Source organism: Lepeophtheirus salmonis, chromosome 6 (assembly GCF_016086655.4).
Source record: "Lepeophtheirus salmonis chromosome 6, UVic_Lsal_1.4, whole genome shotgun sequence".
Lineage (NCBI taxonomy): Eukaryota > Metazoa > Arthropoda > Copepoda > Siphonostomatoida > Caligidae > Lepeophtheirus > Lepeophtheirus salmonis.
The window spans coordinates 21,516,407-21,534,831 of NC_052136.2; the positions used below are offsets into that span (position 1 = coordinate 21,516,407).

The following is an 18,425-nucleotide window of genomic DNA, read 5'->3' on the forward strand; positions in this document are numbered from 1 at the left end:
TATAACACTTTTTGAAAAAAATTTGCTTATTACATTTTTTCCAGAAAAGTTTCAAAAATCCACAGCTTTATACAAAAAAAATTATAAATCCACAGCTATTCAGGAAAAAATTAATTTTTTTGAGAAAAATTTCAAAAATCCACAGCATTACAAAAAAAATCAAAAATTAATTTATGAAATTTAAATTTCTAAAAAAAATTCCAAATATCAAATTTTTGTGAAAAAGTTTCAAAAATCCATACCTATTCACAGAGAATTAAGAATACCTCTAGCCCATCCTCTACGGATGCCCCTGCAAACAAATAAAAATACTTGGACTAGATTCGACTTGGACTTGCAGTATAACGAAGCTTCCATATTTTGCTAATGTATTTTTAAGAGTTATAAAACTGTGGACATTTGAACAGCTGTATAATCTGTCATGGAGTACTTATTAGTAAGGGATTTTAGATTAAAAACTTTACGAATTAAATTATTAGTATATCTCTAACATCCATTGAATTAGAGTACTATTCTCATCATAAGTAATACTCTAAATTCTTCATCTCTTTTTTTGGTAGCAAATTGTACAATGTACAAAAGTATATTGCAATAGAGTTCATAATATTAAGGAATGGGTCTGTCCGTTGAAAAAGTGTCTCTTTATCTTTAATCTTTTTTAGGAGAAAAAGAAGAAACCTTTAGCACATAGGTGGAAAATACATTTTAAACCTTCTATAAACAAAGTAACTTGGATAATATGTACAATGTATATAAATATTTCAAGTTCTCATTCTTAGAATCAAGTCCAAGGTGATATAGCTATGCAGCTCTCTGAGTGACAGAGACGTGGCAATATGATATTATTTATAGCAGTGATTCCCAACCTTTTCATCGCTGCGTAGCCCCCATACGATTATTTTTTGAGAGAGCATCTAATTTTGGCCTAATAATTAAGACTTTTCTTTATTTTAAAAACTTTTTGAAGTATCTTTTTTTAGAAAAGACAATTTCTTGATTACCTTCAAAATTTCCCAAAGTCCTAGACAATCCACTGCAGAGCCCAAAGAGCTTGGATTTGAAATCACTTGGCCAACTAATTTGAAACCAGACTTTGAAAAAGTGAGAACAAGACTGTTAGCGTCGAGGCCAAAAGAAAAAAAATATTAATAATTTTTGATTTTCTTATAGATCTCGATCCGTTAAGTATTGGTATCTTATCGATTCCAAAATGTAAGTGACTTGACCTTTAAATTTAGACCATACTTTGATCAACTGAAATCAATACAAAAACAATATACTGAGGGAATGAGGTCAAGACGATACCAATAATTTAAAGGATCGAGAGCAAACGAGGACTATTGAAAAAATAATGTTAAAAAAAAAGAAGCTTTTTATTTTGTTGCTATGCCATAGATACATAAACAAAAACGTTAAGAGATGTAGACAAAAATATTCAAAGACTTTAAGGGATCAAGACGAAATCGAGACCAACAACAAAAATCATTAAAAAAAAAAGCAGGGAAAATATAATTTTTGTTACTTTGTTCAATCTTGGTCTTGATGTCCAGACTAAAACAAGACCAATACTTTGTAATGTTCAGATAAAGACCATCAAATATTGCCCACGATACAAAAACTGATCTCAATTCCCACATAACTTTATTCTGCAATTAAACCTTAAGAAATTTAAATTTATTAGGGTTCGATTAAAAAAGTCATTGAATTGATACATTTGAGCCTTTTATAATTTATAAAAATACAGTAATAACGCCAAAAACAAGCATATCTTAAAAAAGAGAATTTTATTATACCCAGATAGAAATAATATTATAATTAAATCAGCAATGATCTATACAGACATGGCAAACGAGTTTGAACTTATATGACGTGTAGTGAGTGATTTATACATCTTCAGAAGTGACTTCCTAGAATTAAAAATCACCTTCCTTCAACTTCATTTAAATTTCCTGAATGAAATACAATCTGAGTAATTGCTTTAATAATTATTATATTATGCATAAATGGATTTCAAGAAGTTAATTGCATATACATACACAAGAACGTTCATCAGTAAGTTGTAAAATGAGATGAAACGGATGAGGAGAAAAGGATATCTAACATAATAATACATATGTATGTAGAGTTCACAAGAGAAAAATAGGTGAGGAGGACTTGATATCAAATATACACCTATTGGTGTAGAGTCGTAAGTATAAGTGGAATTTCCGGGAATTCAACTTCTGCATGATTGAGAGAGAAGTCATTTGGTTATCCTTGTTGTATCTTGCAAACTTTTGCAGAAAAGAATCAAAGAAAAAGACATTAAATCAGTTGTTAGACATTAGACCATTCTTCCCAACCTTGGAATTATAATTCAATAATTGTTGATTAGAGTCACGTTGACTTGAGTCGAATCCAATAATTAAGGATCAATTTGTGTCGATAAATTAGAAAATAAGAAAAATTAAGTAGTTATGCTTACCCATGGGTGTTGAGTACTAATTATATGTGGAATTTCCCGGAGATTCAACTTCTGCATGTAGCAGTGTGAAGTCCATTTGTCGTTTTTATTGTATCTTACAACCTTTTTCTCAAAAAGAAAGCAATCAAACGGACTAAAATCACTTGATAGACATCAAAGGCATCAAAAACATTGAGGCCATTGGTCCCACCCATCCCCAATTTTGCTAAATACTTAAATATTTGTGTGGACTTAAAAGACGATTCCTACATGTAATAATTTAATGTTTACATATAATTAATCAGTGCAAGTATAATCGACAAATTATTCGACCATAAAAAATGTTCGTTAAAGTTATGCCGACTTGAGTCGATTCGAGTAATTAAAGATCGACGAGTCGATAAATTAGACAAGAACTAAAATTAAGACTTTATGTTGCATTTCCACTCTCCATTTATTAATTTATATTCAATGAAATACTATAAAATTATCCTTTGTGTATTTTTTTTTTACTTTCTGAACACTAATGAACTAATTTTTTTTAGTGCAATTCGTTACAAAACGTATTTGTAGTCTCTCTACTCAGAGATTAGAAGATCATAATGAAAAATTGGAGGTGATTGTTCTAGTCAACGTAATGCTATTTTTCCCAGCTTAAGAAAAGAGTTGTGAATTATTCAACCCATCAAATGTTCGGAGAATTTATAGAAGGAAAGTTAGCAATAAAAAAAATTGACAGCTGACCACCAAATACGATGTAAACTTGTATCCTAGTTAGACAGCGCCGAGATTAGTATAAAATAAAAAAAGGGAAAGACAGTGACTAACACTGAGGATTTGTGGGGGAGTTAGATCTAGAGTAAACCCTTGTTGGACTCGGAGTAGAACTGACCATATACATTGGAGTAATTCCTCTCTTGCTAGATACAGAGAGGGATTTGAAATTATTTATTTTAATGATAATTAGTGCTGTGCCAGTATTTGTTCAGGACTGGAGACTGCAGACCCGTCCAGCTCAGTTCTGAAGCTTCTTAAATCTCGTTTTTTGATGACGTCACTCAACTTTATTTCTTTTCTCTTTTTTAATAAGTTATAGTACTGTATTCTGTAGGACCAGCAGTCTTAAGAGCCGGTCCTAAGACTGGACTGGACAAAATAAGTAAGGACCGATACAATACTAACGATATGTTCAATTTCCCGGATTTCAATATTAAAAATGCTCGCTGCTTTGCTAAAAATTAAAATAAGAGCATTGCCCCTCAAAAAATTGGAAATTGGTGAATAGAAAAAGTATTTTTTTGCAAGAAAAAACTTGCGTTACTTCGTGCAAATTTAAAAGCTTTTTTTAACAACATAATCATTAATGATTAGCGTTATATTTTTGGCATAATATAAGTATGTAGAGAATTAAACGTAGGAGAAGAAGCCTCAAGATACTCGTAACTTTTTCTTCTTCTTCAAATCATTCTAATTATAATAATGAAGAACATAATAACAAAAAGAAGTAGAAGAAGAATAACGAAGAAGGAGGAGGTATTAATTTTTTTGAATTAAGTCATAAATAAATATGTGCTTCGAAGAGAATGCCTTAAATCCATTACTCCGGCAAATATCGTATGCATCAACCGGATTCTTCTTTTGATTAAGACGTTGTAATATTCATAAAAAATAGATATATGTTTTTTTGTACCTACCATATATACCTATTATCTTCTTTTTTTATCTCTTCAAAGAAAAGGGCGATACAAAATTAGTCAAGGAGCTATGTACGTATATAGATTAGATACCAATCACCACTAGCTTTGTTATACACTCCCAACCTCGATGGTCAAAAGAGAAAGGATTAATTTGAAGAAAAAAAAAATATCGATTTTTAGAAAAATAATTAGGCCCCTTCATTTATTAATGATGATGTCTTTGATTCATTTCCCGAATCAACCCATATATTCATACTAGCTAAATCTAATTTATGTAGGCATAAAATTAATCCTAAACATTAATAAAAACAGCTGAAATAAAAATATGTTGTGAGTTGTAGATTTGCTACCTTCTTTCCCCCCTAACGTTGATTGGTTGAATTATAATCACTTTTTGTTAACAAGCTGTAAACAATTCCTAGCACTTATTATATAATAATTGGGAAGAATTGGCTAATGGCTGATTTTAGACTCTTTTCGGTCTATTTTTAAGGTAAAGGTTTCAATATATGATAAAAATAACGACGCACGCATAATTTCACAAAAACAAAAAGGAGATAAGACTCAAAAGAAGTTGGTACCTGGAACAAAGTATCGGGCCAGATCGGTCAAGAAAACACTTGTGACCAAACATGAAAAAATTGAAAATTCTAGTACTTGGTTTATTTTTTAGATAGGGGGACTACTATTTATTTTATACTGTTTAAAGCTTAATATCAGTTTTTTTGTGATCCGGCAATCAAGATTAAGAATACAAATAAGGGGAAAATTAACAAGTATAAAATCTACAACTGATAAAAAAAATAGGTCAAATGAATTGTTGATGTTTTGGGAATAACCATTGTAGTTAGATCTGAGGAATAAGAAACGTAATTACACTTTATTAAAAAGGTGAAAAAACGGTCCCTTTTCCTGTTCCATAAATACAAAATTCCAAGACAAATAAGCGGTGTTAGTTGAATGATGATTAGCTACACTAGCTATGTAGGTAGGGTAGCAAAAGCCTAACGTTTTCATCGTCATGTTTTTTTTTCTCTCTATTTTGATACATTATGTTTATGTTAAATATTGCATTCCAAGGAAGTTTACCCAAGTGTTTCATCTTTAAGATCTTCATAATTTACGTATTATGGACATATGTACGTATACAGATTTTGTGTTTTAAATCAAAGCATAAGAATAAATCATGACTTGGTAAAAATCCTATTCATAACAATTATAGCTCCTTGGTGCAATCAAATACCTTTTAACATATGTTATGAATACAAATATATTTTTTTGTTGTTTAACTTATTAATTCCAAATGGGATATTGTTTACTTTTGTACTCATTTATATAGTTACTAAAATAAGACCTGCATAATTTAAAAAAAAACGAAAATCAACGCGGTCATTCTGACAATTTGAAGAAAGTTTTGGAGGAGGAAAGTTAGCTGTCATGATTAGCTGCATTTGCCTATGAGAGTTGGGAAATGAACGCAAATCCCACTCTGTATCAAGCAAACCTATAGGCAGGAATTACAAATTTGTCGATCCTCAATTCTACTCGGAGACTAACAAGGACTTACGCTTAAAACTCCTAAATTAATCATCAGTTGTACTCCCAATTATCCATGAGCTCGCGCACTTTATAGTAATAAGGAAATAAACTTTGGAAAATAAAAAACCATCAAGTTGCAACTACAAAAAATATCGAACTATTCTACGGTCATATTTTTGTACAACTATACCATTAACATTTAGGATATACTATCAATTATCAGATTACGATCCATGTGCGTCATTAAAAGAGGGACATATTTTATGAAATCTTCCAAACTGCCCCTTCCCCAATTTTACAGCATTTATGTAGTGACACCCTTGAATGATCCTTACTGTGCCACTGGTGTGACCATTGACAATAGGCTATGCGCATTGTTTCCTTGGTTGTTTGTTTACTTGAGCCATGATCTTTGTACCACATTGCAGCTTTGAATTTTTGTTAGTTTGTTTAAATCATCTTTAACTCAGACATGTGCTTTTTTAAATCCCGTTTTGGGCGTTCGGAAACTTTTTTATTAAATTTCCAATTATAGTTAAACAAAAAAGTAGCATAGACTTTAAAAAAAACAAGGATTATAATTTATTTATATTTATGTCTCAAATTATATTCATTTTTAAATGTTAAATATATTAAAATAACCAATTGCGTTTTAGTCGGAAAAATTAAAAAAAATTATTTAACATCCCCCAAAGAAAAACCGACCTTGCCTCTAAGTGGTATGTGAAGGTGTGACTAGCCTGGTTGGATGCGAAGGAAGAAATACTTTCCTCATGAAAAATTAAATTTGTGTAGTCAAATGAGAAATCAAAGTTTAATATGACAACATTTATTAACTACATGTTGCCAAAAAAAAAAAAATAAGCCATATATTTTATAGAAGAAAGGTCATCAAAAAAACTGTTTTTTTATATATAAAAAGGTCAATTTTTTTTCTAAACATTCCGTCGAATATTGTCAAATTTTGAATAATAAAGATATTAACTTAATATGTAATTTAAAAGTTTGAGAGCCACTCCCCTAAAAAATGATTATACATCTCTCTTGATTAAATCATTTACCTATCTAAAATATCTACCTATTAAATGATAAAACATCTTAATCGATGAAGGGGGGGGGGATGAAATATGCAAATATGATAGAATTATTAGTAATAAAACTGCTGCAGGGTTCATTAATTATTCAATGCACTTAATTTTAATAAGTTCATGTCTTATTATTTTTGCATTATGAGTTAATCATGATGCAAGCACTCATTATTTAATTACTCATCAGCAAAAGAGAGTCAGGTGCAACAAAAATACTTCTTCAAAGGGGTCACATTGATAAGCAAAGTAAATAAGGCTTATTCGCCCTTTGTATTTACTTAATATCTTCTCTCTTAAAGCCTTCGCTTTTATTATTATGAATAGTAGTACCAAGTTTTGTATTGCACAATCATTCCAGAATGGAGTCCGCCTTACGCTAAGTTTATTGCCAAAGGAGAACAACAGACAAAGACTGATGTTCTATTCATACATAATAATAATACTACATACATACTATTTAATTAAACGATTAATTAAAACATAAGGAGGGATAAATTTTATTTAAAAGAACATTCTAGGGTATTTAAAAACACAAATATCAAAGATTTTATGCCTTTTATAAATTATGACAAGACTGTAAATCCAATACTGTCAACTTTGGTAGCTGCATTTACGAGATCATATCTCATTATCAAGGAATTTAATTTTTGTGACATAAGTATAATGCATGTCTTTATACGAACATATATTTAAAGGATTCCTTCTCACTCTTTTTGTAATACAAAATAGCAACCCCGAATTAATATACTAGATCAAGTGGCAAAACAAAGATCACGTGATCAGTACTTGCACAAAGTAGTGCTCTTTTTAAATTTTTTATAGGGAGCCGCTAACACATCGTTACCTATACGATGTATCTTGAAACCTTTTATTCATAAAGAAGCAGAAAAAAGACTCAAAATCAGTTGTTAGTTAGGCAAATAAGTATTTCACACCAAATGCAATTTATTTGTTAAGCATTCCTAAAGTATCATGATCATATTGCTTCTCCACAACTTTTGAAGTGAACTACATATATACATTTCATATATTTGACAGTATTTTATTATAAAATTGCTTATTTATTGAAAGTGTAGCCATACATTTGTATATGATAGCCAAAATATCTACATAGAAATGATAAAATGGTCAATATGTATATATTTTATATATACGACGAGGAATCAAAAAAAGAAATATTATTCATGTTCGTTTGGAAACGGAGCATACGTATATAATAATTAATAACTTATTACTTTGTTTATCTATCAAAAAGAATCAATTATAAAGCACCCATAACGTATCAAGTGGGAATCGACAGTTGACCACCAAATACATTGGGTATTTCTGTTAACGAGGTAACCCCAGGTCACAGCTTAACTTGAAATAATTTGAATATAACCAATCCACGTTCAAATTACTAATAAGAAGAAATGAAGCAGAAAAATCGAATGTTTACAACAGAAAACAGTGTATATTTGTATGTTAGCATACATGTAAATACGGTGTGTTTTTTAGCTGGCCTGTTAATTTGTAATTGGTAGTGAAAGGAATGAATTTTATTTTTCTTAGCAGTTGTCATTATTATTTAATTCCTGAGTAGTGAATTTCCTTTTCTACTACATTCAATTATTTTCAAACCCTGACTGAACATTCGTGCGTACTCATAAAAAACAGTCAATAACCTTGAGGATTTATCGTGAATTTATAATTGTAAGTCCTTGTTGGATTCAGAGTAGAATTGGGGATCGACATTGGAGAAATTCTAGCAAACATCCTTGTTTCCTTCATCTCTTGTTACAGCTGATTGTAGCTGATCTAATGAAACGTCATGAGCATTATTCTTTCTCTCCTCCATAACATTCTTCAAATTGTTAGGGTTAACATGTTCATTTCCTGTTTCTTTTTTTTTTTAAGATGTGCCCATTCCACACTAGATTTTGAGCTTAGTATGTTAGGGATGTAAGGGGTGCTAGAGGCTTGGAATATTAATCCATAATTAACTAACTATGCAGTTTTCATGAATTCCCCCTTTCCATTCAATTTTCAAAATTTCTTTCCGGCAGTAATAAAAATTTCCATACGTCATAAAACGAAAACGATAAAATAATAATATCATCTATGGTCATAAAACGACATTTTTTGAAGAAAACAGATATTAATAAGCCAAGGGATCTACTCAAACTATCAGACGCTTTCGTCACTTGGTGTATTACTTCGGCATTCCGAAATTGTTTAATTCTTCTTTTTACTCACACTTGTGGTGAGCATAAATGAACACAAAAAATAAATATATATAATATACATAATTACTCCCAAACGGGATAATTATAAAGCCATTAAATTTACGCAGTCAAATGTAATTTTACTCGCTAATAATAATTCTTATTGTTTTAATTTCCTTTCACAAGTATGTAGTAAAATGCTTATAATTTGGTCGTGTTTCCTCATTTTCTCTAAGGAATGGAGGATGGATCTAGTGAATAATTTCAATAGAATTGTACATATGTATCCATCAGGCCAAAATTTTATATACTACTACCTATTAACAGTTGATGACTTTATGTATAATCAAATTTATAATAGGTTTTATTTATAGCCCATGTATTTTTAAATGAATAAACTATCAAAGTTGCACAATTTAACACACCTTTGGACAACATTTACATTCTCCTTTATTGACTCAATAATAAAATAGAGTAGTTTCTTGATTTTGATGATTAATTATGGATGGATTTGTTTAGCATTAATATTACATTTGAATGATCGATAATTTTAAAGGCGTTTTTTAATACATATTCTATAGTATTTGAACCCACTGGAATTTTCACTAGGGGCACATTGGAGGGGGAAACTGAGAGGACCTCACATCCAAATGTGGCCTCAGTGAAGTCATCCATAGTGGGTGCATGGAATAATTTGTCAGATAAATTTGTCATCAACTCCTGCATGGCCATCAGGCGACGCGTAAAGGCTGTGATTGATAATGAAGGTGGCCATATTGAGTGAAAAAAAGTTTTGCAAAAACCTTGTCTACATGTTTTGTAAATAACATTTTTTTCTCCCTATTATTGAAAATATAAAATTATGAATGCATTTCTAAATCAATCTCTTGAGTCAACGTTTTTGCTGCTCTACCATCTATACTGCTGACTAGAAGAGGTACCCGAAATTGTTTAAGTATAAAAAAATAAATGTTTGAAAAATCAAAGATTGACAAAAAGAAAAAGTTGCTTGAAATCTTTTCAGATTTATAGTTATGTAAAAAAAATATTTTGGTCACTAACAGCAGCCTCTCTTGGGTTATTTCAATTTACAAAGAGAGTTTTGTTATATTTACAATTCTCCACTCCTTCCAGGGACGTGAACAAGGGGTGGGGTTGTAGTCGGAATTTTTACTTTTATTAGAAAATTCAATATTTGATTTTTTTTTCAATTTTTTTTTTAAAAAATATTTGAAATTTCTCTCCAAAAAATTTTAAATTATATCTTTTTTTTCTTAACATTTGCAATTTATATTTTTTTTTTTTTATCAAAAAAATTTATATTTTGTTAACAGCTGTGGATTTTTGAATTTATTTTTTCATAAATTTAATTTTCGAACAAAGTTTATATTTTGCAATTCAAAAATTCCACCCCCGAAAAAATAAGATATATATAAACCTACGGACACTCCTGCCTTCATTCATAATTTAATAAAAAAATTGTTTCACTTGTAAAAAAAAAAAGGTAGAAACAAATATATATTACTATTTTAATTATTTATCTTTTAAAAAATCACTAATTTTATTTGACAAGTCTACCAAAACCCCAATTAAATATTTAGTTTTCAAATTCTGACTGATCGGTTCACTAATTAATCACGAAGAACTGTGATATATAACCGGTGTATATTAATATAGCAGAAATAGAGATGTTGGCATTATTGAACATTTTAATTTTAACTGATGAAAATGAAGTAATTGTATGTATGAATAACTAGTATTATAATTAAATAAGAAGCTTAGTTATTTGAGACATAAAAATGGCTACTTTTTTTTTTTAATGTTCCTCTAATGGTTGGATGGAGTTGCACTAATTAAGTATAAGTTAACATTATAGTATTACATTTAGTCCATCTGACCTAAGAATCTTTTGGTGAAATCCATATACATAAATTATATTTCTTTCTCTAGGAATCGCTTGGGCGCGAACGCACATTTAATTCAAAAGAGTAACTTATCCCGAGGCTGTTGTCCATGACCTACGGCGATTCCATTGCAACTTTTACAAACTGCATAAACATCAGTACCGTAATCCCAATTTCGTTATTGGGAGCCCTGGTTGGAGGGACAATGGATTACTACCATTTAACAGACCAATAAACTAAAAAATGTATATTATCAGCAAGGAGGTGGGACAATCTGAAGACGTAACATAAATTTTAAACAGCCCCCTCTATGTGTGTGACAGTGTAGTATAATTCATTATAAATAATACTATCATTCATGAAGTTGTATTATTTTCCCCCATGGTGGCGCCACTGCTTGCACTTTGGTTTACAAACTAAAATAAGTAAACAATAATTCTTATCCATTTATACTTTTACAGAAAAAATCGTAATAATTGATTATTACTAACTCTACATTAAGTTACCAGGGATGTTGCAACGGGTATAGGGGTGACCCGCCCTCCCCCCAAAAAAATCTTTTGCAAAATTCTTAAAGTTATAACAATTCAATTATTTTTTTTTCATAAATTTGGCATTTATTGTATGAACTAAAACATCCACCTCTCACCCAAAAAAATCCTACTGGCTTTGTTGATAATGTAACCCCCCCACTTGTAAATACATTCCAGTTACGATGGGGGACTCTCCCTATAGTTGGTGGAAAAAAATGTCACTTGGAATTGAATTTTTGGTTTATTGATAAAATTAAAAAATACAAACTAGGAAAAAGGATTCAAAAAGGTCATAAAAATAAATAAAATATTACTTTATAAAAAAATTTATCCCATTATAAATTAACCAAATTATTTATCAAAAAGGACCTATATTATTTTGGAGAAAAGTTGAAAATACCCAATCTTACTATGAAAATTCACTTAATATCAAAGTTAGATAACAAGAAAATCGTAAGGCAAACACAGCAGATTTATTAAGTAACTCTCTATCTTTCTAGTAACGTTATTAAAAACCTTTGTTTGGTCAATGTAAAAGTAAGAAATGTAGAAATTTCAAATTATTTTTTCGTTGATTCTTTATTAATTAATTCTCTATTTGGGTTTTTCAATTATTTTCCATCTTTATATTCCAGTATTGGGGTCCCAATGATGTAATCTGTAATGCTAGTATGCTAAAGAACTGAAAAATTCTTTATGATCTATTTGTTCTAATAACATTCATTAAAGTCAGAAAAAATGAGATGTCAGATTCCAACACCCCCAAAGCATCATCCCTAGAAATTACAACTCTAAGTATTGTCCTATTACACACAATCCGGACATGTAAAAACAGCCAAAAAACAGAATATAGACTTTATTGACGAGGTTGCGTGGTTTTAACTAAAACAAAATATGCGTTTTTTAAAACAGCTGCACTTTGTCTTTGTTTGTTTATTGTATGATCCAATGCGGAAGATAAGTTTTGGATAAATGATGGCCTCTTCTTTATCAAATAGTCTTCGTCCCTTAGTGTCTGGCCTTCTCGCATCTGGAGCTGGAACGACTGTGTTATTAGATGGAGGCGTTTCTTCTGCTCAGCGTAATTTTTATATAACTTTTGGTGTTTTTAAATGATTTTACAGAATTTTTTTTATCCGTTAACGAACTTCTAGGAACTTCCTGGCTCCTTGGAGGTGTAAGAGGTAAGAAGAAACAAAGCTCTGGTTCTACAAAAAATCAATGCGGTTTCCCCGTGGGTAAGAAAAGAGGAGCCAAGGTCTACGATGGCCAACGCGTTCCTTATGGCAGCGTTCTTGTGAATCAAATACATATGACTGTTTTTCCTGGCCTCAATGTATGAATATTTATTTTGTAACCCTTAAATTTTCATTGATTCAGGTTTATTGCAGACTCGATTTGGCTCTAGATGTAGCATTATGGCCACTCATCACGGACGAGTAATGTTTACTGTTGAACGAACTAATTTAGACTTTGAAAATGATAGTTATGTTCAGCGTTATTTTAGTGAAGATCTAAAGGGAAGAAACATGTTCAGAACAACGGTTCACGTCATACCCGATGAGCAGCATCAATATTTTAAATTATTGGACTCTAATTAATTATTTTAAAGCTTGTTATAGTTAGTTTAGTAAATATGATATTTATGTGTACATCTATTTTGCAATCATTTATTAATTTATCATTCTAAGTACCTAATTACTCATCCAGTTAACAGAAGAAATTTTCAATGTGTATAATGATTAACAATTTTTATTATATAAAAAAGCAAAATCAAGGGGTACGTTATCACAAATGTAATCATAGAAATCGCCAAATCTATAAGTAAACATCATAAATAAAAATGCATCAATATGTAATTGACTGATTTTAGTCAAATATGGGCTTTATATTCTAATTTCTGGGATATATTGAGATACCCACGAATATGAGCTTTAATGATTTGATACCTTGTTATCTCCGATATGACTTTTCTAATAAAATGTATCATATTCTTTCTTTTATAACTGTTCAGGGAATTTTTACGACATTTATTATATGCAATTGCAACTTCCCCTCAGGATTTATCAAAATATTTAATTAATAGAAATATAAGATAATTTGATAAAGATTAGAAAAATAATCCAGGCTCACTTATAACATAAATCATGGCAGTTTTAGGAATGGAAACTTCATTAACTCAAAAAGGTGTGAAAATATGGTCGACTTCCTTTTGACAAGGAAAATATGGTAATATTATTAAACTATATCCATGTATATATAATTTATTTATTTATTATTTGACCCTCATGTCGTCTTATGGGTCAAATGGACCAGTTTTCAACTTTAAACTACGATAAACACCTCTTATTGATATTTTGGCACTTAAGAATTTATTTACTTTTCCTAAACAGACCTGAACATTAGGGGTAGTAAAATATTATTTATGTGACCGTTCACTATTCGGGGGAAAGGGGGATTACAATTGTATACCTACTTTTATTTAGGAAATATTACTTAACTACTTAAAATAGTATGATATTATTTTGTATCATTACACTTTTTCTAAAAATTACTAGTACAAAGTTTGTCTTGGAGCTCATTTTGACCAAGTTACTGTAAATGTTATTTTGTGTTATAAAAATTCAATATACACATATAAACCTTATGAAATATTTATTGAAATTATCCTGTAGACTATATATGACTAATTTGATGTAGAAAAAAAATCCATAGTAAGAGAACTGTTATTAAAGAAACAGTAGATTCAGAGCTATGGATAAAACACAATATTTATTTACATGAATGTTACTCAAAACTATTGATCTAACAAGGAATAACAAATAAGGATTAGACTAAAGCCACATAATTTCAAAACAAGTAAAATTTTAAACATTGTTTTTAGTGATAAGAAAATACATGGAAAAGAAGTTATTGAGGTTACAAATAGAATTCAAAAGTGACTTGCTAAAATATTCTTAATAAGGAATAATTCAGGATCAAATAGATTTGACGACAAAGGAATTATACTTTTTTTTATTTTTTTTTTTGATGAAATTTACTCTTTTTGTCAAAAAATATAAGATAGAATGATCCTCATTGACACAAAATGAAAAAAAAAAAAAAATGAAGCGCCAATAAGAACTAAAAAAAAATACTCCTGGTCCCACAAAGTATGCCATAACCCATTCGGACATATTTTCAATGTTTTGTTTATTCACCACTCCTAGAATGAAGGCAACAAACTCAAAAGGTTTGCTCAGATTTTGAAAACCTATTATAAGACTGACCTTGAAGCTATATTAAGATGAGGAAACATCTATTTCTAACCTTAGAAAACTCAGAGAGTGGAAGGTCATTTTCATACTGTTCATCGAATAAGGTATACTATATATCATTTTCATGTGACTTCGATTAAAATCGGATATTTAAATTTAAAGTTAATGCGTATTTAAATGAAAAATTAGGTAATAGGGTGTCAATATTATCAAATTCCTGGACGGACTAAAAATTTTAATGGGGGAAAAAAATAATAAAAATTATAATTTTTGAAATTGGAAAAAGAAAATTTAATATATTTTAAAAAACAAACCTCCTCTTCAAATAAAATAAAATATATATATAATCCTGTGTACGCCCTTAACGAGGGTTATAACTTATAAGTTATAAGTTATAACACTTGAAGTCCCAAAGTTGCTACATATGATGATCAATATTCTTGAATGACGGAAACTCCGGTTCAAATACTTGTAGATATCAATTCAGAGATGAAGAAATTTCCTTATACTGCTAGTCTATATATTGTCGAGTCTGAACTCTTTTCTCAAAGTCCTTGAATGTTTTCATAAAAACATTTAAGTACTATTGAAAGATACTTTAAATAGTATTTTATATCCAGTGATTAATTTGAAATGACTTTTGAGTCCAAGTCCCAACATCTGGATATCGTTATTTCAAAAAAAATACAAAGTTATTTATGATAATAGTATTACAATTTTGTAAGACCACTTACTCGAATTCAATGTTATTTTTGTCAGATCGTATAATTTTATATATTACATAAAATGTTCTGAGAAATGTTTGATTTACTTTAAATTTTTAAAATAAAATATATATTTTTTTTTTGCAAATAATATGATGTTCTCATAAAATGTAGGTATTTAATATTATTTTCAAACATACAAAACATAGCTGAGATGAATCTTTTTAGATTAATTACTCTGATCTAGTTAACTTTGTGGGAGGTTCTATAATCATATTTTTTAGAGTATATAATACATAGAGGTAGATGTTCCCCTCTCATTAACGTTTTATAAGTTTTTGATTCATCCTTCTTTTTTTTTTTTATATACATTGCTTTTGGCTATTTTCGTCATTGATAATATCTATGATATGCTTTGGTCATCAAAGAATTAAGTTATCTATTTTTATGACAAAAGTAGTTTAGTTGTATTTAAAAAATGAACTGAACTGTCTCTTAAATAATAAGATTTATCACTTATGGTAGGCTAGCTTTTATCATACAAGTTATAAAATTAGATTTAGATAGTATATAGCACAAATTATAATTAAAACTCAGTTAATATCATTTTATCTATAAAGGCGGGTTACTACATCTATTGTGCGTGTACACGTCTTAGTGTACACGCACAATAGAGGTAACCCACCTTAATTGTGAATTAAAAATATAAAATTGGAACCATTTTAAAGCCCCGCTGGTAGCGTTACCTTTTAGACAGGACCGGTCTTAGGCCACAAATGGCCCTTTACTTCTAATAGGTCCCTGCTTGATTTAAATAAAACACTAAAAATATCTGCTCATTGGCAAAAATAAGAATTTTAATATCTAAAAAAAATCTTGTTTAGAAAAATTAGAAATGAATATTTTAAACACGGATTTAAATAAATATGGACACAATTTTATTAAAACAAGGCTACAAGAAAGCCTTTTCTTAATAAAGATCACTTTAAAAAAATGAAATTTCTTTATGAAATAACCATTTGATAAAATTTATACAAATTACTATAAAAAAGGTTGCTGATAAATACTCGTATTTTCTTAAAAAAAAAAGTGATTTGAAAAAATAAAAGACCTTGTATTCTTATTTTAAATTAAATCAAATATTCAATAATCATTGTCCCTACCGAGATTAGAATTTAGGTCTTGCGCAATCTGTCTTGATTAAGGCCCCACAATAGCTAATGCCGGCCCTGTGTTTAGGCTTTAAATAATTAAATGATTTGTTTCCTATTATTGATACATATAAATTAGGAGGCAGAGGTGTGATTGCCCCCTCCTCCCTTTCATTTTGGTAAATTACGTTTTTGGTAAATTTCGGCTCTTATAAATATTTACAAATACGAATATTTGATTTGAAATATATGATTACTTTACTTTAATAAATAGGATCAAAAATCTCTGAAATAAGACTTTATTTTTCATACGACAATTATATACAATAATAACTATTCATGAGATAAATTAATTTGTTAGTTATTGCCCAACCCCTATTGAAAGTAATAATGATTTTGTAATGAACGTGTAAAATAATAATATTAGAAAGTAAAACGACTATAGAGATTAAAAAAATATTTTATCCCCATAATTAAGGAACAAAACATTTGAAAAAAGTAATATTTTGTTGGGTTGTCTTATGGAATTAATTTAGCATATCCGCCAATGTCTTGATATACCTTTTATATATATTTAAGATGAGGATAATGCAATAGCTGAGTATTCCATGGATAATTGGCATTTGACAATTTAAATAAAAGAAGAAATTGAACTTGTACAATTTTTCTATAAAATTTTTAACTTCTAAAGACATCGCAACATACATAAAAGTTGGTTTCATGTAGTCATTTTTGGAATGATATCACAAGTTTTAAATTGCTATTTGCTTAATGCTACTAGAAAATGTAGAGTAAATTAGCTTTGCTGTTAAATATAATAATTAATATTAATATAAAACGTTATAACAGAGCTTTCATGCCAAATGAATAATATATTCTAGGGATGCACCAATAACAAATTTTCAGCCGGTTCCGATTCCATATTATATAAAAAGGAATTTAATAAACAAGTATCAAAATTTTGTTCACTTTTTATTAATTATAGTTAAAAAAATATCAATTATAATTAGTTGTTAACAAATTTAAATTTTAAAAGTTAATTACTCTCCGTGCTCAGGAGTCAAATAATTTCTGGTTGGCTTATATAATGGATTTTGACACCACTCCTTCTTAGATATTTAAAGTAAGCCTCCTCACCCCTCAGTCTCTGATCTAATTTCAACTGCCTCACAGATTTAAAAAAAATATATACTAAAGACACTAACAAAAGGTATTTTTCTATTATTTTACTGGTTCGGCCCACATTAGATCAAATGGTCTTGAACTGTCTCCAATTCCTAACGGAATTTTATATTCTTGCCCTATAAATTGAAATATGTATTAAACAGTGCTCAATTCGGACTCGTGCCTTTTTTAATGGACCTGGCATGGATACTGATGACTCGAACTTGACTCAGAAAATATGAACTTAAGTTCTGTTGCACCAACTCAACTTTAGTTTAGACTTTGAGCTATATTGCATATACATTACACTACCTTAACTTTAAGCTCCACTTAAACTTAAATCGAGTTGTTGCAATCGAATTTTGTAATTTCAACGCATAATGGCGATTAAAATCATAGGGAATAAGAGACCATTGGCCCCGCACTTTAGTATAATTATTATAGTTATCACAATTGAAAAATGTACTCTAGTATAAAAATTTTATATGGTCAAAGTTTTTGAAGGGAAATACAATTTGTTGAAATCAGAGCCCTAAAACTATTAGGACACTGCTTCAAATTATTTATTTGGGTCATCCTTCATGACAGTGCCATTAAATATTTTATACCACTTGCAAATCCATTCCAGCGTCTGTTCTGTGCACCCTAAAGTTTCATGAGAATAATCCTTGTCCATAAAAATGGACAATAACTCGTCAAAGAATACATATTCATTAGTCAAATTTGACAAAAATCATTCTA

The 18,425-nt window shown here is 29.4% G+C and overlaps 1 protein-coding gene across 1 annotated transcript; it reads left to right on the forward strand.

Annotated features, from left to right (window-relative positions):
- The first annotated feature begins 12,318 nt into the window (after positions 1–12,318).
- Positions 12,319–13,267, forward strand: mRpL27 (mitochondrial ribosomal protein L27). Its single transcript, XM_040715402.2, has 3 exons — positions 12,319–12,489; positions 12,563–12,744; positions 12,800–13,267. The coding sequence occupies exons 1-3, from the start codon at positions 12,381–12,383 to the stop codon at positions 13,007–13,009; spliced, it is 501 nt and encodes a 166-aa protein (XP_040571336.1). The 5' UTR covers positions 12,319–12,380; the 3' UTR covers positions 13,010–13,267.
- Positions 13,268–18,425: the final 5,158 nt, after the last annotated feature.